At 30.9% G+C, this 27,686-nt stretch overlaps 1 protein-coding gene across 4 annotated transcripts in view; it reads left to right on the top strand.

The window, feature by feature from the left end:
• Positions 1-27,686, top strand: part of ck (unconventional myosin-VIIa ck) — a 60,599-nt gene that overhangs the window by 24,188 nt on the left and 8,725 nt on the right. For 3 of the 4 annotated variants that reach the window (XM_074131584.1, XM_074131582.1, XM_074131583.1), the window contains exons 2-24: positions 7,790-7,849; positions 16,198-16,311; positions 16,711-16,857; positions 16,995-17,179; positions 17,983-18,104; positions 18,185-18,441; positions 18,773-19,069; positions 19,908-20,092; positions 20,227-20,437; positions 20,544-20,679; positions 20,763-21,007; positions 21,489-21,644; positions 21,781-21,971; positions 22,316-22,607; positions 22,730-22,840; positions 23,010-23,219; positions 23,968-24,165; positions 24,260-24,436; positions 24,556-24,755; positions 25,335-25,581; positions 25,711-25,884; positions 25,983-26,210; positions 27,259-27,432. In XM_074131584.1, the coding sequence (XP_073987685.1) occupies positions 7,832-7,849; positions 16,198-16,311; positions 16,711-16,857; positions 16,995-17,179; positions 17,983-18,104; positions 18,185-18,441; positions 18,773-19,069; positions 19,908-20,092; positions 20,227-20,437; positions 20,544-20,679; positions 20,763-21,007; positions 21,489-21,644; positions 21,781-21,971; positions 22,316-22,607; positions 22,730-22,840; positions 23,010-23,219; positions 23,968-24,165; positions 24,260-24,436; positions 24,556-24,755; positions 25,335-25,581; positions 25,711-25,884; positions 25,983-26,210; positions 27,259-27,432 (4,275 nt within the window). In that variant the 5' untranslated portion in view covers positions 7,790-7,831. Of the gene's footprint in view, positions 1-7,789; positions 7,850-14,588; positions 14,752-16,197; positions 16,312-16,710; positions 16,858-16,994; positions 17,180-17,982; positions 18,105-18,184; positions 18,442-18,772; positions 19,070-19,907; positions 20,093-20,226; positions 20,438-20,543; positions 20,680-20,762; positions 21,008-21,488; positions 21,645-21,780; positions 21,972-22,315; positions 22,608-22,729; positions 22,841-23,009; positions 23,220-23,967; positions 24,166-24,259; positions 24,437-24,555; positions 24,756-25,334; positions 25,582-25,710; positions 25,885-25,982; positions 26,211-27,258; positions 27,433-27,686 lie in introns of those variants that run through there. The other variant, XM_074131585.1, reaches the window with a different exon arrangement.

Genomic DNA, 27,686 nt, shown 5'->3' with positions numbered 1-27,686 from the left:
CAGATGTATATACTAATGTATCCTCTTCTACTTTGGTTAGTATACAATGATTCTGGGCGTGGCACTAACCATGTTGTCAAAAGTAGTGGCTGAAGACAAAATTTTTGAAAGCTGCCATCCTTCACCTTGGGAGCAGTTTAAAGGTACCTTTTTTTGGAACGGTTTGTAAGTCGAAAGAACTGTTCCAGATTATTTAATAGAATGTGTCCATATTTTAACCTGAACTCTGGTACCAAGATGCTGAGCACCTTCTTCTGAGATCCTAACAAAAGTACTCCTGTAAGAAGGCGCTTTTTTTTATCTAATGCCTAAGCAAGTAAACTATAATGCTCTTCTAGACTTCAAGCTTGAAGAAGTTCAGTTTATAGGAAATAATACTTTACTTGTATACAGGGTGTCCCAAGCTATATGGATAACGACTTTTTCTCGGAAACTAAGATAGCTAGAAAAAAACTAAAAAATACGTGTTCCCTTAGTTTTTTGATAGAAATCCAAATATACTACAAAGCCCGGTAAGAGAGGTGGCTACTGAATCGCCCCCCGTGTCGATATAACACCATCAGGCATGTAAAGAGATATCTCGATAGGCAATTTGATGGGCGTGATATATCTGGCGATTCAGTAGCCACCTCTCTTACCGGGCTTGACACCTATGGACTATTTCCTTTGGGGATACCCAAAAAACAAGGTGATTATTCATAACTTTTTTCTTTCTTTCCTTATTTCTGCTTATCTAAAAGCATTTCTAAATCTAGGTGTATCAGAATCAAGTCGGGATGGCATCTGTAGATGAACTAAAGCAGAGAATAATAGATACCTGTAAGTCGGTTAAAGCCGAATCTATTTCTTTGGCAGTAAGGGGCAATTGGCAGGAAAGAGCATGTCTATGCATCTCTAATGGTGGAGGCCATTTCGAGCATGATTTGTAATATTAATGAGGAGTAAAATTTATAATAAAATAGTACTTTTCTTCTTATTCTATCAAAAAACCATTATAATATTATCATTTTGACATTTCTTATAAGAATCATGTTTTCATTCATAACTTCTAAAATATCACTCACAGAAAAAAACCGTTCAAGTAAATTTTTCTTTAAAAAAATAGAGGAATCTATTTCTGAAATAAAAACCGCACCTTCTCATTTGAAAAAATGAAGTTGGTGCCTGTATCTCGCTTCTGGAAGCACCGAAAAAAATTTACAAAGTATATTTGGATTTCTATCAAAAAACTAAGGGAACACGTATTTTTTAGTTTTTTTTCTAGCTATCTTAGTTTCCGAGAAAAAGTCGTTATCCATATAGCTTGGGACACCCTGTATAATTAGAAAATTAATGCATTACTTTTTCTCTTATTGAACTGTGTAGCTCGGCCTTAAAAAATAGTTTTTGTATTTGGCCAAAATTATTTGCGTTTGTTCTTTAATTGATAGAGTTCAGATCTTTAATGCTGTCTAGATTGTCTTAAATGTATAATTCTAAAGTTTGCTTGTGTTGTTCATACATTTTGAGTGTCTTGATCTGACATGTCACGTTTAGTTTTCTGTTATTCGTATCCTTTTCCGCTCGTGATATTTCATTCTTTTTTTCCCCCAAATATTCCGTCGTCTGCCCATTATACGTACAGTCGTTGCAGATAATTTTTATGTACTAAATGGTCTATTTGTTGGGTAAGGCCATGTCCCAGTTATTATTTTTTATTAATTATTATTTGATTATTAATTTTTATGTTATTTACCGCATTGCGCAAATATAATAAGGATTTCTTGGTATACCTTTAAAGATGTTCTTCAATCGAACTTATGCAATTACTTATGTATTACTTAATGTATTTATCTAATTTTCATTTCCTACCATAGCTGCTCAAGAAAATTATTTTTTTGAAGCTACTTTTATGTAACAAGTACTATTTTTATTCGAGTTATTTTTATGGGAAAATCGCTTGAAAAATAATATACGTTTAAAGTCAGTTAAGTGTCAGTTAACTTGTTTATGTGCCAGTCTTTTCCAGTGGATTTTACTTTCTGTTTTCCAATCCAAAGCGAACCTAAATATCACCTCCAGCTCTGGCTTTAATGTTAGTTTTCAAAGACAGAAGTATTTGTGTTCTGGATAAACTAGTATACAATTCCTTTATTTTCCACTAATTTTTAATTTCTTTTTTTCTGATTTAAAGTAACCCCAAATATTACATCTAGCTCTGGCTTTAATGTTAGTTTCCAAAGACAGAAGTAGTTGCGTAACAGATTTAAATTTATTCTAAAATTTAATGCAGCACTTCCAGATTTGTAGGTATTGTGACATGTCCTGTACAATGTATGTAGTCAAAGGTATTGCACATTGTAATTTACGGATCGCCTACACCTCTTAACGAAAAACTTAACTTTAGTACAATAGTCAACTAGAGTAATAATTACAACATCATACATAAGTCATACTTATTTCATAATAAATTTTCTATTCTTATGGAAGCTACAATAAATAAATTTTGACACTCACTTATCTATCGAAATATAAATGACTTCAAGTTTACAACTGTACAACTTAACCTAGAAATGTCACTTGAAGGTTGGAGATAATAAATACACTATTAGCACTTAGAACTGTTAATGAGTCATAGCGAAAATTCTTGACAATGTCCTTGGTGAGGAAGTATTGCATAATTCCCTTCTAATTATTTTATTTATTATTATTGTGTTCTTTTTAAAGGTGCTCAACATCTAAGGTCCTTCGCACCTGTTATTTTATTTATTGAAATTTAATTAAATAAGTAATTACTATGTTACTTTAATCGTACCATTTTTCGTTCAAAACTTAAACTTCATTAGACTTAGATCGTTTGAATATGTAAATATGTCCACTCTCTAGGTATACGCGAGTGAGGCTTCATCCTGAGGAGGTCAACATAATTCAAAAATAATAGTAGACGTTAGCAGTAATGCAAATTACGGAATTGATTTTTCATTTTTTTGCTTTTTCTCGAAAATTTTAAGCATTTAAAGATTTGTAAAACGCATTTTAGGAAGATCTAGTAATGGGTTACAAAAACTTCTCTCTTAGATGCAGGGCCGGATTTAGATGAAGAGAGGCCCTAGGCTATTCCACTTCCCTCTCACCTCCCATTTTTAAGTTTGTAAATTACATTTTTATGTTTGTCATTTGCGTAGAATTACTCCTTATTTACAGTTCAGTGTTTTAGTGTTCAATTTTTTTATAATAGTTTAATTTTAATTTTGCTAACAATTTGAATGTAGGCCCCTCTTGATCTTGAGGCCCTAGGCTGAAGCCTAGTTAGCCTATAGGAAAATCCGGCCCTGCTTAGGTGCCACTTTCAGAGTATTTTATTTTACCGTCACGTTAAAATAACTGTGGCAATCAAATACATTGCCAAATTTTTGAATATGATTAAAATTGGATTTCCGAAAATGCCACTTAACTGATTTCTAATTTTTTCGCTGATTTGGCTCAACTACTAAAAAAATCTCTAACTAGTTACTTCTAAGATTTATAATTTCTAAGATTTTTGTGTTCACCAATTATCACATTTATTGAAACATTAATTGCTAGTAATCTCAAGTCATTTTAGAATGTTTTTGGGGAATTCAATTAGGTATTAATAAAAAAAATTAGCTTAGTCTTTAGGGCTCAGCGCTCCGATCGGAAATCGCAGGTTAGTTTTCAACTGCATGCTTTAAATTTTCTCTTCGTAAGAGCCTCTTACTGGTTCATCCAGTGTTCTCTCATTGAGCGCCAGTAGGACTCTGAAAGGCTCCCGGAGCCAATGACCTCGTTTAAAATTAAACAATAAGAACAAGAGTACGTTGCGTTTTTTAACAAAATTTTGAAAATATTTTTTAAAAAACAAAAATAAATAAATAAAATACAATAAATTGTACTTATCGCGTCTTGTTTTAAAAGTTGCTTAAGACATCGAGAGCAACAACAATGCACATTATAAATTAATTGTAAATAAATGCAATGCGTTGTGTCATTGCAGAACTTGTTTCTCCATTTTAGCTTTAATTGCTTCCTCATTCTTTAAAAAAAAAAAAACATTCTTGGTTGAACTCTGTTCTTAGAAAAATGTAGGAGTATAAACTGATAGGTATGAAGTTCTACACAAAGTCAAAGCAATAATCGTTCCTCAGTCTGCAATTATGTGACTCTTTTATCGATTAATCTGAATCAAAAAGAATAGTTGTGTTGCTGGCCAATGTAAACTCTTCTTGCGAAGATTACTGATTGAATGAAAGATAACGTTCTCCAAACTTTCTCTTTCTTCAATTATAAAAAGATAGTGGATATAAAGTTGAGACCGTATATTTGTAAAGTGGAAGTAATCTCCTCGTTCGAGTTCAGCGTAGAACAACTTCGTTTTTTGTTAGACGAAAATGTTAATAGTAAAGTATGAGATTCTTTCTCCGTCCACGACACTAATTTGGGACTTAGACTTTAAGCAAGTTTAATAAATAGGTGATTACTTTACTTTTTACTTATTTATTTCTTCAGATGCCTGAATTATTACCCGAGATTAAAACTGGCCGATTGGGGAAGATGTAAGGCAGCCATACTACGTTTGCTGCATTTCTTTTCTATAGTACTTTAAATAATTTATATCCTAATTGTTTAACAGATTGTTTCCTTGATAATTTAGTTTTTTAGCAGCTTTCCATAAAAACAGTAGGCAACTTTTATAACACTGAACCTTCTTTGAAAGATTAACGGTGAATGATAATCGATCACATAGTTCATTAATTTGACGCTTATTAGGATTTATTTCCTTAGAGTTAGTTTGCTTCTAGTTAACCTTAAAGCACGTGACTTGTCTCTTCACTGTGCTAATGTTGATAGTTGGCCAGGTCTCAGTTTGCTGATTAGATTCTATTCGTACACACCAACTCCTCTAGGTTTTATTTTATTTTTTTCTAAAAGTTAGTGAAAGTTTAAAAAATACAGATTTTTAATAAGGAACGTAGAGTTTATTTCTCTTGAATGTATGATTAGTTTGGTCAAATAAAAACTTTTAATAAATAATATTTTTTGTCGTCAATGTATAAATTTACTGGAAGAAAACCTCACTTCTTAAGATCTAGATTTTATTTTCCAACCAGACGTCTTGCGAGATCATCTACTCAGGCCTCAAACAATACTGCTGAAAGAGAATGAACCATTGGTTATGAGAGCCCGACTTTACTTAGTCCTAAATAATAATGTCCTCTTTATAACTATAATGTCAGTTTATAAATTTTATGTTTCTTTAAAACTGATCTCTTGAAAGAAGTAAATATATTAGAAGACAAGGAGCCAAAAAAAACTTAGTAGAACGTCCCCAAAACCAACTAATTTTAACTAAATACAACTTGTAACTGCAATTTATCGGTCAACAAATAAAATGTTAAAAGTATAAATAAATAAAAAAAAATATACGTATGTACATATTAAATTATTAAATATAACAAACAAGTGGCATTGTTCTGGATTTACCCAAGTATAGGATGAGATCAATGCCCTCAACCGTGAAACGGTATGTGCTTTTCGTTAAGAGCAGCGCTCATGCTTAACAGTTATCTTTTGGCTATAAACTATAAGGCTGATTAATGTAACGACATCTTGCTAATTTTACTAATATTCTTAATTCAAAAAGAATAAAGATTATTGCCAATTCCACTCATAATTTTTTATTTTTTATTTATTTACCAAGCTTTCAACCTGGAGGCTGGGCTCATGTTCAGGGTTTATTATGCTTAATAATGATTATAATTTGTTTTTGACTGTTTAAAGATGGACAATACTTTATAATTCTTAATTAGCGCACTCTGTAATTTTGGAAAATCTTAAATCATTACTATTACTTGAGAATTATCGCAATTGATTTTGCATAATCATTAGATGGTGCCAATCTAAATAAATGGTTGAAACCCTAATTTATACGCCAATGCTTTTAGCACAAACAGGTTAACCTAATAAATAGAAATTAAACATCAGAATAATCTATTACTCGACTTTCTTAACAATGACATTCTTGTAAGAACTTTTGAATAACCTGGTAACCTTTTATAGTTAGCCTTAACTGTTTTTATTTGTGTTAAGAATATTTTATCATACAGTATTCGTAATTGTTTATTCAATTGAGCCCACCAATCCATTTCCTTTGTGAACAGAGTTTGCTTAAATATTGTTCGTAAGATGGATAAATTTAAAAATAGACTTGGAAGTTAAAAAACATTCAATAGATCTTGACTGCAGTTCTATAAAGCAGTTCAACATCTAAAACAAGCATTTTAGATTGGAGTTTAAGGAATTTAAAGCATCGTAAGAAAAATGTTCCTGTAACGGTAATAGCCTTCTGAGTTAAGTAGGTTTATGAAGTTAAAAGAAAGAAAAAATGCCTAGTATTTTTTTTATTATGCACAATATTGTATATATTTTGTGTGTGAGTGTGCTCGTAATAACTAGTGGTTAGTTTATGGGTGATATTTTATGAGTTGGGAGGTTATTTTATCTAATTAGGCGCAGTTGTGGTGATTCTCCGTCCGTACGTACATGTATAACTTCTTTTAAGTCATCACTGAATAACGGAAATCTTGATCACATTTTTCGTTTTTTTTTTTCTTTTTGTTTTTAATTTCTTTCTTGGGAGACTGTTCTTTTTGAATGTCGCGAAAACTTCTCTCAGCAAGATAATTCTTTAAGTAATTCTTTCGGCCAAATATGAAACATTTTTTTGATGGAAATATTTCTAAAAAAGTGTAATAATTCTTAATAATTTCTTATAACCGTATATATTTATGACTTAAGTAAGGTTTTCTTCTTGTTTCTAAGCTTTATCATTTGTTTAGAAGTTAGTGGCCTAACCTAGTCTTCTTCTAACACTTTTCTTTGGCACCTTGAGACCTTCCTTCTCAAAGTGCCCAAATTATTTTAACTTTTTGCAGATAATTCAGTTATTTAAACAACTTTAAACATACATATATTATTTTTGTTACAAAGTCATGTCTACCACGCATCACTTACAGACATCGATTACTCATGGATTTATCGTTCAGCTCTTTGATCCATAATTGAGTACACCATAGACTGTTCGAAGATTCTCTTCTTCCTTTTTTTTTAATTCCTCTGTTCCTAGATGAGAGGATGAAGACAAGCGCTTGATTGATTTTACCTGCTTCTAAACTTTTGAAAGCACATTTTCATGTGGTCAGAGAACCTAGCTTAACCACTCATTGACTAGGGTTTTAATTGCTCATCATGATTCAAAGTTTTGTCCTCTCTTTTCCCATATCTCCCATCACTAAGGTTAGTTATAGCGGATACTGAATGCTTTATCTATGAGTACAACTGGTAAAAAGAATAAAGCTTTTACCAACTTTTCACTCTCCGAAATTCTGGAAACATCAGGGACCTTTTAAACTGGATAATGTCTGTGACTTTCAAAATTATTAGGTAAAAATCCACGACAGGAAGTTGGTAATATCCATCTACGAAGTTCAGATTATGACTCCTATGAGTGAGCAAGTTTAAAGTGTGTGACGGAATCATAAGTGAAGACAAAATCTCTACACCAAATTGATTAAGCCCACCTTTGATGGATGGATGAAAACTCGAAAACGATCAGGGATACAAAACATGAGAGCTACCACGAATAAAATCGAAGATAATAGTCGGAAATTAGACTGAACTCTATTAAAATTAAGTTTTTTTTAAGTTTGTTTAGTCTTAAGAATCCCTCGCATATTGGAAGAAGTGGTTTGTAATTGCAGAAATATGTACTGATAATAATTTATTGTTACAGGGATATGATTCTCCATCTGGGCAGCTGCATTCATCTTAAGCGATGGTCATCGTCACACGGGTATGTGTCCAAATCCACTAAATTAAAATAAATTCCAAATTATAGAACTTTCTTTGTTTAATTATAAGTTTTAAACATTAAAAAATGTGTTAAGTTGATGGTAACAAATAACTGGTGACAAATATTTCTACTTATTGATTTTTTGTTTTGTTTTTTGAAAGTTTGGTCCACTTTATTATTACTTTCTCTAGAGTTATTTATTTATTTTCTATTATTTTATAGGACATCAGTGTAATTTATAATTGTTACACTTTATCATTTGAGTATTTCTCTCGCATTAATCATTTATTATCCTGCATTAATAAATGATTCTAACCTTGTCTTAGCCATTCTCCTTACAGCCTTTTACAGCTGCTCGTGCTATCCCCTTCACTTTGTTGATGATATTAACACCTAATCTTTTTACCAAGATCCAGTCATTCAACTTGGATTTTGCATTCTGCTATAATAAAGTAATCCATTATAAAAGGTTCGTCGATGACCTAGGAGCTTGAATTGTGATGAATATGTAAAAAGCATTTTTAATTAATCGCTTGAGAGTTCCAATTTGTTATGTTACATTCTGATTTAAGCTTGTATTCGTCCAGATGTGTTTATAGCCCTTCAACGAATTCCTAACCTGAAGAAAGAAACTGCTATGTCCTAAACTAATGGATAGTTTCCAAATTAATGTATTAAATACAAATAAAAAAGCTTCATTCCTTTATTCTTCTTTATCTCGAGCTCCATAAAGAAATCCTAACGTTTTTAATTCTTCTGTATACCCAGATTAAATTGAAGAAGAATAAGTGGAAAGCATCTCTTTTCCTACACATTCTGTGTTTCCTCCTTTATATAAACTAAGACGCCTATTTTCCTCATAAAGTTGGTCTAAATCTAAATCACCAAAAATAGACTTCTGTTTTAAATTTCCCGTTGCCACTCAGAGAAGGAAATGTAAAAGTATTTTTAACTTGTTCGCGTCACCAACTCTTCTTATCATTTCTGCTAACTAAAATACTCTTTTTTCAATTGTTTAAACTTATAATATTTCCCGTTTATAACATTAAACTTAATTTAAAGTCGTTCTGAATAGAATAGCGTCCACACATTTCGCGTTTCCACATTTACCATTTTTCCTCAATTCCTTTTCCAATCCTCATTAACTTTGTTAAGATCAAAAATCTTGAAACAACTTTGCTGGCATGACGTCCTCCGTCTTTGGCAACTGATTCTTCTGGGACATTACTTCCAATTTAATTCTGCAGCTATCTTCTTTGTATATGATATTAATTGCTTCATTCAACACATCTAATCTCTAGTGGTACTAATGTAATACTTTTGCATGCTTATGATTGCTGTATGAAGAGTTTGTTATTTGTGCTTGGTTTTTCAATTAATAATTGAAAAAAAATGTTTTCTTTACAAAACCTTCGTACAAAGGCTCTTTTTCCACTGAGAGTCAAGGAACAGTTTACCAACATGGGATAGTTAAATAATTATAAGAAACGCCGACTAAAACTGAATAAGCAACCATCTTGCAATCAGTCATTAGGGCACTTTCCATCATTAATTTGTTTATATAATTTCAAGTGGCTCAACAGTGATTTGTTACTGTCTAATTTACCTAATATTAATATTGTTTTTACGATTACAAATAAAAACTAGAAAATTATTTATTTTATAATATTAGTTGACCAAACGAAACTAATATTGTTAACATATCTTTTGCTGTTGAGCTCCGAATGCAAATACCGCTACAATTATTATTCGGATTCTCCGTTTGCCTTTTTAGAATGCAAATGATGAGCACAACCTAAATTTTTTGGTAGTCCTCTTTTTCTGACCAGTTAGGCGAAGTCCGCCGAGGAAGTCCCACCTTTTAAACGTTGAATTCATTAGATTTCGATTTGTACTTGAAAAATACTCAGTGAATTTAAAAAAAAAAAAAATCGATAAAAAAAGCATACCCCTGGCAGGTGTCAGGTGCAATATTTTCTGATAAATACGTCATTCTTATCGTAATTTAAAGCCAACAATTTGCGTAGACTCCTTATCTAGAAATTTGTATAGTAGTAAGGTCACCGTGCGCCCCATAGATAATATTTTATCTATTTATTTTGTATTTTTTGTATAATAAAATAACGGAAAATTATTTATCAAAAAAGTATGAAGTGCACAATTACATGAATTTCTCTTACGCAATGTTGCGTACTGAAATTTTTTTTGAAACTTACCATTCTCTCTAAAAAGTAGTTTGCTTCAACATTACACAGTTCACTATTTAAAGTTTCAAAAATCTATCAGTTAAATAGTATTTTCAGACAGCCATTTATTCAGATTTAGATTTTTGGCTAAACATGTTTAATCCTTATAAATACTTTATAAGAAGTAAGCCCAAACTTAACTAAAATAACACTTTATAGGTACGCCCAACCACTAGTCTCGATCAAAAATGCCCATATTCGAATTTCATCGGTAAACTGTTACAAAAAAAAGTTGTAGAACTAGGTATGAACAATAAATGTATCAAATTTAAAGAAAATCGAAGGAACAATTTTCGAGAAAATATTAAAAAAAAAAAAACAGGAAAATTGATCCAGTAAATTCAGAAAACCACCGGGTAGTGTAGATTAATCAAATAACTTTAATAAAAGCAGATATTAAATTTGAACATTTTTTCCGATTATTCCTATTTTGAGTTATGCTGCATTAATACTCCAGTTGCAAAAAACAATCGCTAAAAACTACAAAAATCTCTTAATTTAAAGAGCACTTTCCTTCAAATTTGGAATTTTGATTACACATTGAATTTGTATTAATATTTAATAAGTCTTAAGTCCTAATGTTTTCTGAATTAAATAATAAAATAAAAATAAAGTAATGTAAACGCCGATCTTTTGTAAAAGGAAAACATTATTTTAATAACTGCTTTTTTTAAGGATGTAAAAGTTTCTATCTTTTAGTTAAGGACTGATTTTGAGGTTTGAAAAGTATGAAAACTCACAAGACTCTGTTTCAAACTGTTCCAAATCCATTTTTCACTACATTTATTACACCATACTTCATGCTTTTATCATTTTGAAAATGAAATGTTTATGCTAATGATTGTTAAAGAAATAATACATTTTTTGAGTTCTCTCTGTGCTCTCTGTAGTTGGACTTCTACAGTAGCGTTTCTAGATTGTGAATTGGCCAGTCCAGTTCTTGCGTACGCCTTCGGTATGTGAATGAGGGTCTATGTTTTCCAAAATGTTAAACACAACCTGATATCTATTTAGAACGTTTGCCAAATTATGCGCGAAGACTTAAAGCTTTTTTTAGTTTCTCTGCGTTTATCGAAAGTAATTTCATCTATATTAATTATACTTCAGACTGTCTTTATACCTAATCTTTTTTATCACACTGTATTTGAGTTTGGAATTAGGTTTGAGATAGCTATTTATTTCCAACCAATCTTCTACAATTGAATCCTTTACCCTTACCTAGAAGGTCAATTAAATCCACCGTTTAATTGCAACAAAATGTGATTATAGATATTATAGGTATTTGCTACTTTTCTTTGTCCCTGATTTTGTTAGTTCGTAAAGGTGAATAAAACGTCAGTAGCCTTAGCATCTGCTCATGTACGTCTCTTACGCAGAACCAAAAAAACTAAATAATTTGTGGAACATATCCATTCATTCATTCTCTTATGTTAGATTGTTGAAAAACCTTATTATTTATTTTTTTTACTCTTAACTTGGTATTTACTTTCAGTTCTATTGCTACTTTCACTCTATTGACCTCTAAAATTGTTGAGTGTGAATGGACTGCTATTTAAGCTTTGCACTTGTTTGTTCAAGATATTTTGTTATGAATAAACACTTCTTTTTTTTTAATGCCGTGTTCATATGTAGTTGTACTTGTACACATATTGAACTTTGTTATGAGTCATAGATTAAATGATAGGAAGGGTGAGGTGAATATTTTACCGGATATCCGGAAAAGACATTACCGGAACTATGGACAGCGGTTCGTGCCACTGTACGAACACGCTTTGCTCTACAATAACATTATAAATAAGTAATACAATGTGTAATAATTACAAGTTAGACCAACCTATATTTCTTATTTAAATCAATTTTTATCAGTTACATTTTAACATTTCCTTCGTCCTATCTTTCTGTTAATATAAATGATATTTAAATGGCAAATCAATTCATAAGGAAAAACAAATTAAATTACTACATCCGTTTCGATTATATAATTACCAGAAGAAGTGAATACCAACAGAAAAAAAAGTATGATTTTCATGCACAATATTCAAGTTGGAATTGTGACATTTAAAATAAATTGTTTCTTTAAGAATGATTGAAGCATTTTACTAGTTATATGGATAAAGAACATCTATATCATTTCTTTATTCTTAATGGATTCATTTCTACTTATCAAAAAGTAAAATTAATTATAAAATATGTAATCAAAGGTACAAAATGACTTTTTCAGTTTAGAAGACGATCTCCATACAATCTTTTAAGATAGCCTAAAGTTGTTCGTGTGAAACTGATAGAATTATTCTACTAAAGAATACTTTCGAGGAAAGTAACAGGAACCTGATTAATGTGGTAATGGAGTAATTAAAAAAAAAAAAGGACAAATGCTTTAATATTACAGTTGCTCGGGAATCAAGTTATTCTTAAAACATTTTATAATAATGTTGAGCTTCTGCTGCATTTTATTCCTGGTAACGCCAAATATCGTATGCCCTTACAGCATTAAGACAGTCTCAAAGATAAACTTGGTCATCTGAAAGGTTGATTAGAACTATCTAGCTTACCTTTCATGATTCATTTTTGGATTGAGTCAAATAATAAATTTTATAATGTAATTATTAGGCATAATTTCATTATTCTTTTAAAAATATTTAGCAGAATGCCCTCCATTTATTCTTATATATACGTGATAGTTAGCAATTAACGTGCATCATATTAAGGTTTACGGTTCTCAGAAAACGCTGTCTGGATGCTAATGATTGCCGCTTAGCGCCTTGTTCGTATGACACAGTTGATGATAACGGTAGTCCAATTTTTGCTGAGTAACTTCTTTGTTTTTCGAATATGAGCTTAAGTGCTATATCCAAATGTGGAATTGATTGGTCAGCACAAATAACAATCACTGGAAGTATTTTTTATCCGTTTTCAGAAGTTTTCAAAACATTTATTTTTTTTTTTGCATACAACTCAATTAGGAAGTTTGTATGAAAATTAGCAGTACTACCTAACGTGCAGTGAGGAAAAAAAAAAAAAAAGATTTAGTTAGTTTATAATTCTTCAATACTCGCGGTAAAGACATAAGTTTTTTATAACTTGATGATTAATGGATTCCTGCTTTTATAGTTTTATTAAAATAAATATGAAAACACTGTCTACATTTTGGACTGACTAAGGATATTGTATATGTTTCATTATCCAGCGCTTTTATGGTCAACCATTTATGGGTTTCAACAAAATTGCTTCCAAAGCATTTTCAACTTTACTATTTTTATTTTATACTGGATTTTTTAAAAATGTATTCAACTGTTCCCGGTTAAGGAATTAGTTTAATTTCAAGCATTTTTTTTTTTTTAAATAACGTGTGACGTTTTAAAAATGTTTCAGATTTATAATATTTCTTTGTTATTTCATTTGTAATTCCTTTTGACCTCAATTTTTGCTCTATTCTAGCATTTAATTAAGAAATATCCTTTAGTGGCGTAGTTTGTTTAGTAAATTGTTTAAATTAAGAGATAGATAATTAAAACTAAGGTATGGATAAACTTAGAAACAAATATAAGTCCTGCAGTTAATTCAAATTTATTCAATAATACAAAGTTATTGATTTAGAATTTAAAAACCTAAAAGAAGAAGTCATTGTACTAAATTCTGTAAAAATTCCCGCGGTCCATCCATTTCTGAATAGAATTCATTCTAAATTACTAGTCTCGTAAAAGGTCTAAAAATAATTTGTCAAGTAGGAGTGTAATAGTTACATATATTAGCCGTGATACGGTTGAAAAACAAGATTGAAAGCCTTCGTGAATACCTAGGAAAGAGCCTTAACATCGTCTCTCCCGAATAAAGAGTATTTCCTTTTTTACCACCGGACATTTAAGTAGACTTCCTGAGGAAGTCAAATGCTTTTCAATAACCTCCTTAAGTGGGTAAGATACTTATTACTATCTGGGCATCTAGTACTTCAGAGGCTCCATTTCGACACCGTTACCGATGTGACGCGGAAAGGGAAGTGCTTGAAATAGATAGAAAGAGAGACAATATTTTAGGAAATCAAGCTCCCAAGAACGCTCTCCTATTAAACATCTTCTCCAAATGCACTAAAACAATTAATGTGCCCCTGCAACAACCAATAATGAGCCCAGTATTTATTGGGTATTAAATTTGGATTATGTATTTCAATGGATTTAGTTCGTTTTCATAAGAGGTTAATAATATATTTTATTTTAAATTAGGTGCATGTTTTGGGCGAGACTGAGTATTAGTAATAAATACTTAAAAAGATCAGAGAAAGCGAACTTATGATACAGTATATGCTATTTATTTGCAAAAAAATAATAAAAATGTAATGGATGTTAAAAAATTATGTAATTTTATTAATACCTAAAAAAAACAACAATATAAATAACATTCTCATTCATTGTATACCTAATAATTAAGGTATCAGTGATTTATATCTGTTCTTATTACATAAAGAGAAAAGATAAGGATGTGGATGATTTCAAGTGTTCAGTTTGTACCGGCGAGTGCTGAGTGTGCTTTTTATTTATAATAGATGAAATAATATTTGTGTCTTCGGTGAATTGTAATTTGCTAATTTATAATTTGTTTCTCTAGTCTTATTAGTCATTACTGCAGAAAGATGCTTGAATTAAAATAATGATTAAACTAGTAAGTTATCACTTCTAATTAAATAAATTCTTTCCGAATTGATTTTCGTTCAATAATATACTGCTCAGATCAAAAAAATTAAAACTTCACTTATAAAAGGAGCCTAGGAATTTTAATCATGGTCTTAACTTGCAGACTTTATTTCATTAGCATGCAAAGAGGAAATTTAAGAGATCAGTTAAATTTGATTTTACATTAAAAAAAAAGAAGTGGTTCTGCAGATCCTGATCTAAGAGAGAATATAACTAAATTTCGGCTTGGTGCCACTGGAATAACCTTTTCAGATTTCGGTTTTGTCTATATCTTGTGTTTCTCATTTTTCATAATCTCAGGCAACCGCTTGACTAAAACTAGGAAACAATTTTTGACTGGATGTTTTTCAACAGGATGTTTTTTCGTTCAGTTTTTGATGATCGACCCGGATACAACTGTCCTGGTTTTACGTTAATGTAAATCCTTAATTAATGCATAATTTTTTTACTCTTTACTTGGTAGCTTTGATTTGTTAATTTCGTATGTAAGAAACCATACTGGAGTTTATCGTTAAAAACGTTCAAAATGTTAAAAAACTTTTAAGTGCTCTAAGAAGAAGTCGTTTAGGAAAAGGTTCCAGTATTTGATCGTACCACTTCAAATTACAAGTCTTCACTTCATATGGCCATAAAAATTTAATTGATAGTTAATTATTTGTTCTAGAGGGAATAGTTTTTCTTTTCATTACATGTATATTTTTTCTCCTGCAAGGCTTTCATAAATGTCCATTTGCTGATTTTTTTTACCTGTTGACCAATTTTCTACTTATTTGCAGCAATGCTTCAACTGTCTAGATTAATCATCCTGAATTTCTGATTTGAGAACTGTTTTCTTTGATGGATTTGATAATATAGAGGACATCCAATAATAATTATAGAACAGGACAATATTTTTTTTAAACACAAGACGCGTTTAATCCTAAAGGCATTGGCGCCCGGAGTTGTTCTCTTTTTATAGACAATACTGTCCTTGACCGGGAAGTCTGCTGTAAGTACCTCCTAGAAAAAAAAAACCAAGGGCAAACAGCTGGATTTGAACCCAGGTTCTCGTGTGGGAATCCAGTACGCCATCCACTGAGCTAATCCCTTCCCTAAATTATTATTATTATTTTTTTTTGGGCGCATCAACAGCTGAGGTTATTAGCGCCCGGAGCATTTTCCAGTGCACTACCGGCCTCCGGACAGTGTTCTCTCGTTATAGACTACACTGTCCATCACCGGACAGTGAGATGTAAGAAGCTCCTAGGAAGAGAAAATCTAAGGGTCAGCAGCTGGATTCGAACCCGGGACCTCCGCGTGGGAGTCCAGTATGCTAACCTCATAGCTAATCCCTTCCTTCCTAAATTATTATTATTATTATTATAGACATGAAAACAATAATTATTTATGTAAATTTTTAATTTTTCTGTTCTAGGGAGACTATATATGGATTGAACCAATTTCTGGTAGAGAATTTGATGTCGCAATTGGAGCTCGTGTAATATCAGCTGAAGGAAAACGCATTCTTATTAAAGATGATGATGGAAAAGTAATTTTATTTTATCAATAGTACATTAAGTAGATAGTTTTATTTGATATTTCTCATAGTCTAACTCTGTCTAACTATACGAATTTTCGCATAGTTTTGCGGCTGTGGTGGTTGTTGTTAAGACTCACTCTAACAGGAATTTTTGATTAAATTTGGAATTTGGAACTTTGTAGATAGGTAGTCTAAATAAAAATCAAGTATGACAGCCCGATGGCAACACACCCTATTAAAGAAAAGTCATATAAAAAGTACACTTGTCTTAATTATATCAGATTTATTAAAGTAATTGAATGTAGCATTTTTACCAAAAAAATTCTGTTTTAAGAACCCATTAATCGGGTATATATATTTATATACATATTTCAAAATCTCATTAAGTTATTACTTTTATTTTTGTAGGAAGTATGGCTCACGCCGGAAAGGAAGATTAAGGCTATGCATGCCACGTCGGTACAAGGAGTGGAAGACATGATATCGTTAGGTGATCTCCATGAAGCTGGAATCCTTAGGAATTTATTAATTCGGTACAATGAGAATCTCATCTATGTAAGTATAATGGATTAAAAAATGAATTTCAAGGATTATGGAGTATTTAAATTATTTTGTATTAATTTAATTTTTTCAATTATATTTTTAAAAAAATATTTATTTATGGTTTTATATATTTATTTATTTATTTGTAGACATACACTGGTTCAATACTTGTAGCAGTCAATCCATACCAAATTTTACCAATATACACAGCAGAACAGATAAAATTGTATAAAGACAAAAAGATAGGAGAATTACCACCACATATATTTGCTATAGGTGACAATTGTTATAGTCATATGAAAAGATTTTGGCAAGACCAATGTATAGTTATTAGGTAATTTTTATTTATATATTTTTATTAAATACCTCACTAATTATTAGTTTTTTTTAGATAATAGTTTTTTAATGGCCACAATGGAGCTCCAATAAAACAGGAACCTTAATATTATTCATCCAATAGTTTATTTGTGAAAATATTAAAAAAGATCTTTCCGATTGAGCTGTTTTGACCGCTAACAGTTGTGTCCCGTAGAGGTACTCAAACGAAATATAAAGTTTAAGCTTCTTTCGATTATTTTTTTGGGGGGCTAGATATTTCGAATTTATACATTCATTCGAAGAAGGAGTTGTTAATAATCATGTATCACGACAACGAGACTGGTATTCATTATTGTGGTTCCCACATTTAGATTTCAGGTCATTTTCATTGGGCACAACTGAAAGTGGTCTTAGTGTCAAGGCTATAGATGTAAAATTAAAATTTTAAACTTTGTCAATATAGTTTCAATATTCTTTTATCAATTCTTACAATCCAGATACCTAGATAATTTTCAATGACTTTCAATCTCACTTCTACAAGTAAAAACAAAACAAGAAAAGACTAATTCATACCATACTTAAACCTTGTCTTTTGTCAATGAATTCAGTATTCTTTTCAGCTTCTACTTTGTTGGTTTAGTCAGAAAAAAATAGTCATAGCAGCAATAAAATCTTCTCGAGAATCTAACAGCAGAAAGAAAAATTCTTTGAGGAAACACCTTTTTGTATTTATGCTAAGTTCCTTTAGTTATATTTAAGCATTTCAAATTTTTTATACATGTGCTTCCTGGGTATCTGAATAGAAATTCTTGATTTTAGTGGTGAAAGTGGCGCTGGTAAGACTGAAAGTACTAAGTTAATATTGCAGTATTTAGCAGCTATTAGTGGTAAACATTCCTGGATTGAGCAACAAATACTTGAAGCCAATCCTATTTTAGAAGGTAATACACATTTTAATTATCATGATCCTTATTAATACACAGCCACTAAAAATACTAATGCCTGGTATTTATTTATTCAGCATTCGGAAATGCGAAAACTATTCGAAATGATAATTCTTCACGATTTGGTAAATATATTGATATACATTTCAATGCGTCTGGCGTAATTGAAGGTGCAAAAATTGAGCAATATTTACTCGAAAAATCTAGAATTGTTTCTCAGTCGAGAGATGAAAGAAATTACCATGTATTCTACTGCATGCTAGCTGGTTTATCTAAAGAAGATAAAAGTAAATTGGAACTTGGAGATGCATCACATTACAAATATTTAGTTGGCGTTAGTATATAATTATAATTTTTTTAGTCCATTTTTTTGACAAAATATACTGCCTATAGAAGAGTGTATTTTTCAAACTCCTTGTAAATGGCTAAACTATTCATGTTTAAGTGGCGAAAACGTTCAACAATATTTATTAAGTTTGAGTTAATAGTAAGTAAAGTAAAGATCGCCTGCATATCAGGCTGAGACTGATACTAAACGGCTGACTGCCCAATTAAGATTCTTTAACGGGGGAGCACAAACTTTATTATTACCATTTCCCAGTAAATATAAAGATAGTCTTTAATACTAAAACTGAAAATAAAATAGACAATTTCATTTACTTTAGGGAGGTGGTATTACATGTGAAGGCAGAGATGATGCAGCTGAATTTGCCGACATTCGGTCGGCCATGAAAGTATTGCTATTTTCTGATCCAGAAATTTGGGAAATTCTTACATTACTTGCTGCACTTTTACATACAGGCAATATTAATTATAAAGCAGCAATAATTGATAATCTAGATGCCACGGAAATACCAGACCATTCAAATGTTGCAAGAGTTGCAGGGTTATTGGGAGTACCGAAACAACCGTTGATCGATGCATTAACTAGAAAAACATTATTCGCTCATGGTGAGACCGTGGTAAGTGTAATTATTAAATGTAGAAATGATAAATATTATTTTCTATTTATAACTGTAAGTCGTTTAGCGGACATGTGTACAATTTTGATTACCCCAAGTGTTTATTTAAATGATTTTAAAAATAATTGACGATTTCATTCTATTGTATTCCGTTTGAAAATACTATTATCCTATATTTTAAAAGCACCGAGAATCGCTTATGCTCTACTTTGGAGCTATTTGATTTTTTTTTTTAAAGCGAAACTTGAATATGCTTTCATAATTTTATTTTTCACCCGATTATCTGTCTAATAACAGGTAGTGATATCAGTTTTTGCTCAGAAGGCAGATGAAGTTAAGGGAGATTTTCAGATTTATCAGCTTAGCTGTTCATTTTCACTGTTGCTCCCGACCTGCAGTTATTGTGAACTTATCACTAGTATGTTTTAGTAATTGATTAATTGATTACTAAGTTTTTTTGCAGAAAATGTTCAAGAACTTAAAGTTGATAAACATTTCTTCTTTATTCTTAGCTGCTCTATTGTCAAGTTTCCGCAGAAAAATCAAGTCCTGCTAGTAAGAGGCTATTCCAAAAATATCTCTCTGGAAAACTCTTAATTTTTTTCATTTCCACACTTTTACAATTCTCTCTTTTAGAAGTTGATATCAATTTCCTTTAAAAAAAACTGTGTTTGCACTCATTATTTTAACTTATTTGGAAAAATAATAAGTGTATAATTAACAAAAGAAAAGAGTTTTGTTATAGATTTTTACAAAAACAATTACTGTGAAATTCCAAAAAATTCTCAATAAAAGAATTCCCATTCATCTGAGTATTTTATAATTTTTTCACTTTAAGGTTTCAACATTATCAAGAGAACAATCAGTTGACGTTCGAGATGCTTTTGTAAAAGGCATTTACGGCCGATTATTTGTATATATTGTTAATAAAATAAATAATGCCATTTACAAACCAAAAACAACAGCAAGGAACTCTATTGGAGTATTAGATATTTTTGGATTTGAAAACTTTGATACTAACAGGTAAATGCATTTTCTTTTTTTCTTATTTCGATTATCCCTTTTAAGTAACCCTTTTAATATTGCCTCTTACATTACACAGTGAATAAAAATACGCTAAATTTACTTAAGTTGTAATTATTTGCAATAATTTTCAGTTTCGAACAATTTTGTATAAATTTTGCAAATGAAAATTTGCAACAATTTTTTGTACAGCATATATTTAAGTTAGAACAAGAAGAATATAATGTAGAAAACATTAATTGGCAACACATAGAATTCGTTGATAATCAAGATGCATTGGATCTTATAGCTATTAAACAATTAAACATAATGGCACTTATTGATGAAGAATCCAAATTTCCAAAAGTAATTTATTTTTATTATTTTCTCTTCATGAATTTTTATAACATAATTTACTTTATAATTTTATATATTTTATTACATTTCTGAAATTGTATGTATTTTTGTGCAGGGAACTGATCAAACAATGTTGGCGAAGCTTCATAAAACACATGGATCCCATAGAAATTACTTAAAACCGAAATCGGATATTAACACTTCATTTGGTTTAAATCATTTTGCTGGAGTTGTATTTTATGATACGAGAGGTAAGTAATCAAAGCAGTAGAAACGTAAAACTGATGAAACAAATAAAAAAAAAGATTAATGATAATCACTTTTCTGATCTCAGGATTTTTAGAAAAAAATAGAGATACTTTTAATGTAGATTTACTTCAACTGGTACATATAGCCCACAACAAATTTTTGAAAGTACTTTTTGCTGAAGATATCGGCATGGGAGCTGAAACAAGGAAAAGAGCACCAACGTTGTCTACACAGTTTAAAAAATCTCTTGATTGTTTGATGAAAACTTTGAGCAATTGCCAGCCATTTTTTATTCGATGTATTAAACCAAATGAACTTAAAAAGCCAATGGTTTGTTTTAGTACGCTTATGAAATATATTGATTAATTTATTTTATTAGTTTTTTCTTTTTAATTTCGTCCGTCAATTTTTAATTTTAATTTCTCATCGGGACCTTGTCCGAGAAGAGTTCTCCTCAAGGCCTTGCCACCAACTGAGTTCACTTGTTATAAAAAGCATAAATGGACAGTGAACTATAGAGGCTGTGTTTGATTCTGAATTTCCGTTTGCAAGTCCATTAATCTCCCATCTAAGTAAACTTCTTAGCAGAAGTTCTAGCTTCTTCTTTGATAAACTTCTAGCAGAAAAGTAGTCATAGGTAGATATCCCTTAATTCAATGATCGTAAATTAAATATTTTCTTCAAGAAATTTCATTTAATTTGAATAAAAATTAAAGTTTTACTAAATACGCAGAAAAAAAAGTTCTAATGTAATATATGTATATAATTATTATAGAATATGTTGGACTATTTATATATTTTTGCTTTGCAGATGTTTGATAGAGGTTTATGCTGTAGACAATTGAGATATTCTGGTATGATGGAAACGATAAGAATTAGAAGAGCAGGGTATCCTATTAGGCATTCTTTCAAAGATTTTGTAGAACGCTATAGGTTTCTCATTCCAGGGATACCCCCTTCTCATAAGGTAAAATAATAATTTCCATTAGTTATTTTTCAGATAAATTACTCTTTCTTATTTATACAAGAACGGTTAAGACTAAGGCGATAATTCAGTTTTTTTCATTGTTTTTTATTTTTAATTACCAAAATTTTCTATGCAGACTGATTGCCGTGCCGCAACTGGTCGTATATGTCATATAGTACTTGGAAAATCTGATTATCAATTAGGAAGTACAAAGGTGTTTTTAAAGGATGCTCATGATTTATTTCTTGAACAAGAACGAGACAGGGTTCTAACCAGAAATATAGTGGTACTTCAAAAGTCTATAAGAGGATGGGTTTACAGAAGAAGGCAAGTTTTTTGAAAATTTTCTTTTATTTTAATTTATTGAGAAATCAATCAATTGAATTGTTATTTCTCGAGCGTACTTTCTTTTAACATTGATTCCTATTTAAAAATAAGTGGCAACTAATCGGAATGATAATACATCCCCAAAAGATCTATTAGTATCTTATTTTCTTTGGAAATATTGCTTTCCAGTTCTACTGCTATTGCAGTATATTAGTTGAATATCTCATTGTTATACTACATATCTATATAAATACTACGTGTCCTATATACTACAATGTAAGTTAAGCTTTTCTATTTTAATCTTACAACAGATTTATATGATTTCCAAATCCTTATCTATATAGATATCAACGTATGCGAGCAGCCGCAATGATCATTCAAAAGTACTGGATGGGGTGGGCACAGCGCCGAAGATACTTGAGAATGAAAGTAGGTTATATGAGACTTCAAGCGCTAATAAGATCAAGAGTGCTTTCTCATAGATTCAGGCATTTAAGAGGTCACATTGTGGCATTACAAGCAAGAGCAAGAGGCAAATTAGTAAGAGAAGCTTTTGCTAAAAAAATGTCAGCAATTGTTACAATACAGTCACACGTTAGAAGAGTCATTGCTCAAAGAAGATTTGCGAAAATTAAAGTATGTAATACTTTATTTTATTAGTAAAACTATTTAAATCTATTCAATTTGAAACGTTTTTTAATTGTTTAAATAGACTAATAATTGTTTAATGGTAATAGTTTATATATTTCTAACTTTAGATGGAGTACAGGCAACAAATTGAAGCCCTTAAAATGAAGAAAATAGAAGAAAAAGAATTGAAGGAAGCTGGGAATAAAAGAGCTAAAGAAATTGCTGAGCGACATTATAGGGTACTTAAGTCGTCATTATTTTATCGAATATTTAGAGATCACTTTCGTACCTTAGCTTCTTTAATACTAAAAATTTAATTTCTTTTAAAAAATAAATAAAATCATTTGCTTTATTGCATACATTTATTTTATATCTTTTGGTTTTTAATTATGAAATGTGTTTGATTAGGATCGCCTGGAAGAACTTGAAAGGAGAGAACATGAACAAGAAGTAGAAGAAAGACGTCGAATGGAAATCAAGAAAAATATAATAAACGATGCGGCTAAAAAACAAGATGAACCAGTAGATGATAGTAAATTAGTTGAAGCTATGTTTGACTTTTTACCTGATTCTAGTAGTGAAGCTCCTCTTCCAACGAGAGAAACTTCTGTGTTTAAGGTACTTTTACTTTCTGTTACTCTAGTAAGTAAAAGAAAGTGTTGTTTTCGTGCAGATTTCCAATTTGGAGTTTTCATCAGTAATACCAATTTTGAGATTTCCTGAGGCCAAAAAATGGACAAAATCAGTCAGCCGAAAAGTATCACTTTACTGAATAGATTTTTCATTTTTTTTTTTTTTGGAAAATACTTAGATTTTCTTTAAACTTATTATGCTAATTTCTCATATGTAAATCTAAAAATGTTTTTGTAACAATCAAATTCGAATTATGAAACTTCTGGAAGAGAGGTTGTTTAAGCTTCCTTCTAAAACAGCATTATGTCACACACACAAAAAAACTGCGGTTGAACAATTTTGTTAGTTTGGAATTGCATTTTGGAATTCTTACTTTGCAAGACTCTATCTACCATAGAATTTAAAGTTATCTGAAGGATTTATTGTTAAATACAGTTAGTGGTGTTATCGGAAAGTTGGCAGGTTCTGTCTACAATGAAAGCCCATTTGCTAATTATATATTCGGAGACATAAAAATCACTCTCTCAGCACCCTTTGATTTACTCAACTCGCTTATTTAATTTACTTACTGCATAATCGGCATCATACGTTTTTGGAATGTTTTATTAATCCGAGTTTGTAAAAAAGCAAATATTAGAAGAGATTGTGTGTTTACATGACTTGTAAGAAGTTAAGTTTTAGATTAATATCATAAATTAATAATCATATGCCTCTCGATAAACTTCTATTTTAGGATTTGCCTGCCGCTAAAGCTGATCAACAAGAAGTTATTACTCAGATACAAATTGCTTCAGAAGATGAAGAAGATCTTTCAGAATTTAAATTCCAAAAGTTTGCTGCAACTTATTTTCAAGGAAACGTAACACATCAGTATTCTAGAAAACCTTTAAAACATCCTTTATTGCCTCTTCATACCCAAGGAGACCAACTGGTAATTAGTTTTGTTTATATATTTACTTATTATTTTACCATTGTTTATATTTACACTTTGAAGTTTGTTATTTAATTTGCTATGTTTGGTTTAGGCTGCACAGGCTCTGTGGATTACTATTTTGCGGTTCACAGGCGATCTTCCAGAACCAAGATATCATACTATGGACCGTGACAATGTTTCTGTAATGTCTAAAGTAACAGCTACATTGGGGCGTAATTTCATAAGAAGCAAGGAATTTCAGGAAGCGCAACTTATTGGGATGGACTCTGTAAGTAGCATATTATATATTATATAGCATACATTATAGTAGTGTAACAGTTGGTGCGCTTTTTATTATATTTTAGAAAGAATTTAATTAATTAATTATAGAATTTGTGTTTTTATTAGAAACCACGATCGATTAGGCATAAATTAGTGTCATTGACACTCAAGAGAAAAAACAAATTAGGAGAAGACGTCAGGAGAAGGCTACAAGATGAGGAGTACACAGCTGACAGTTACCAATCATGGCTTGAAGCAAGACCAACATCTAATTTAGAAAAATTGCATTTCATTATTGGGCACGGTATACTTCGTGCTGAACTCAGGTAACCAATTGTTGTTACATATTTATTAAATTGAGTTTTTCATGCATATGAAAATATGGGTAGGACGACGCTCAACAAACGAATCAATGAGGACGGCAAATCTACACACAAATCCGTAAATCTTTCGCTTTTTCAAATTGGTTTGTTTAATTTAAGGCATTAAATTGATAACTTATTTTTGACTTCATTGTCGAAACTCTTGATAACATATTTTTCATCATAAATTGTTTCTTTAACTAGATATGCAAAAATTTTCGATTTAAATTTTCGAAAAGCAGTACATTTGGATTCAGGGGCTGGTTCTATGCAATGGCTATGAGAATGGCTTGTAAGTTGGAGGTCCCTAGTTGGAGACCCGCGTGAAAATAATGTTCTTGTTTGATGGAAAAATGTTAGTTTATGAAGTAAACATAAATAAAATTGTTTTATAGTTACATTCCTTATTCTATGTAAAATTGTCCATTGCCAGTTAATCCACAAATACGTAGTTCACTGAAGTGAATTTGTGAAATACATTCAATGTGCTCTTGGATTTTACTGGTCGATGAAAAATTATTAAGATTGGTTTTGTAATTACAGAGATGAAATATACTGTCAAATTTGTAAGCAGCTTACTAACAATCCATCAAAATCATCCCATGCTAGAGGGTGGATACTATTATCTCTCTGTGTTGGCTGTTTTGCGCCTTCAGAGAAATTTGTGAGTTATTTAAGAGCATTTATAAGAGAAGGTCCACCAGGTTATGCGCCATATTGTGAAGATAGGCTAAAAAGAACTTTTAACAATGGTACTAGAAATCAGCCTCCAAGCTGGTTAGAATTGCAGGTAATACACCTTGGTAACGTGTACAATTAATATTTAAATGTACTAGAGTTAATGTTAGAAATTTAAAAACATGTTATTATCAAAATCATTATATCAAAAGTATATGATAGAAGATTTAATTCTGTGCAGGCAACCAAATCGAAAAAACCTATTATGCTTCCAATTACTTTTATGGATGGAAATACAAAAACTCTTTTAGCTGATTCCGCAACAACTGCTAGAGAATTGTGCAATCAATTATCAGACAAAATATCATTAAAAGACCAATTTGGATTTTCTTTGTACATAGCTCTATTTGATAAGGTAATGTTTTTTAAAAGCTTTTGGCTCCAGACTACGAAACAACAATGTGTTTTTTAATTTTTATGAGGTTTAGCTTATTTGTATAATGCATTTATTAGGTCTCATCTTTGGGTAGTGGAGGCGATCATGTAATGGACGCTATATCCCAGTGTGAACAATATGCTAAGGAACAAGGAGCCCAAGAACGTAATGCACCGTGGAGACTGTTTTTTAGAAAAGAAATTTTCGCTCCTTGGCATGATCCGACAGAAGACCAAGTTGCAACAAATTTGATCTATCAACAAGTGGTTCGTGGCGTAAAATTTGGAGAATACAGGTGTGACAAAGTAAGTGAATTTTACTATTATTATAGGTAATATGACTGACACATTGTAATGATTAAAAACTTGATAGCTAAAAGTCAAATCAAGTAATCTGCTTTAAATACCAGGGTTCCCATCTTCAAGTAACCGAATGTCAGGATTGAATATTAAAAAGAGAGTGTAAAGCGCCAAGAAAACATTTGTGATATTATGTTAAATTACGTGTGATGGTGCAACAATATCCAAATCAGCACTAAAAGAATCAGATATGCACATACATACTACAATAACATAGAGTGGCCTCTGCTTTACACATTTGGTACATATGGTCAGTAAGAGGATACAGAAAAAGATAGTGGCAACTGAAAAGAATTTCCGGAGAGATTCTGCGAGAGCATATTATTAGAAAAAGTGGAATTAAAAGTTATACAGCTTGACCACGTGATAAGAATGCCAAAACGTAGAATGCTTAAGTATATATCATGAAATGGAAAGGACAAGGTATAAGGAAAGGAGGAGACCAAGCAGATCATTAGCTAAGCGATCATGGTTGTTCATGGGCAGTGCGAACAGGATATTGTGGATAAGCTGTGCTGGAAAAGTAACATTGACTTTAATATCGAGCAAAAGCATTATTTTTTATTGGTTTTGCATATCAATACTGCAATTAGACAGACCAGAATTTTAAGGAAAACCCTATTTAATGTATACATATATGCATATATAAGTGAAACATAAATGAAGTACCTTAACTGCTTGAATTGTAGCAATTTGAAAAGATGGTTTCTTTATGTGTTATACATTTTAATTAATTATGTTTCATGCGACTACTTTGCCTTGATTATTTTGTTAAATTGTCTTAAAAAGTAGAAATAACGTCATTATTTACTATAATACCAAACCCGGTAGATGATCTGGTAGTATACCTAGTAACTGGCCTCCTGACAATTTTCTTATTAAAGAGAACTCGGTCCATCACCAAGATTCTCCTGGCAAAAGAAAATCTAAGAGCAGGCTTGACTCGAACCTCAATATCTTAAATTTACTTAACTAAAAAAAAAAAATATTCTAGGAAGAAGATCTTGCTATGATTGCCGCACAACAATATTACATTGAGTATTCATCAGATATGAACACGGAAAGACTTCTGGGTCTTTTACCAAGTTACATCCCAGACTATTGTCTTACAAATGGAGATAAATCTGTAGATCGTTGGGCTACCTTAATACTACAAGCTTTTAAAAAGGTAACAAAAAATTAATTTTAATTTTAAGAAAAGCTTTGTTAATTATGTTTTGTAAACCTTCCAATAGTCGTTTCAATAGAACGATAAAAAAAAAAATTCTTCTGCCTGACTAGGTTTGATGTTCGAAAGGGAAAGGTTTAATTCCATATTTGCGTATAATACAATAAATAAATCTGACGATTCCAATTTATTTTTTAATTTATATTAATTAATTCCAAGATATTTTAATGGTTACACAATTTCTTTCTTTTTTT

This window comes from Rhodnius prolixus, unplaced genomic scaffold (genome assembly GCF_049639745.1).
Source record: "Rhodnius prolixus isolate KJV_2025 unplaced genomic scaffold, Rpr scaffold_4, whole genome shotgun sequence".
Taxonomy (NCBI): Eukaryota; Metazoa; Arthropoda; class Insecta; order Hemiptera; family Reduviidae; genus Rhodnius; species Rhodnius prolixus.
The sequence above is the reverse complement of the archived record's forward strand: the minus strand, read 5'-3'. Positions and strand labels throughout refer to the sequence as shown.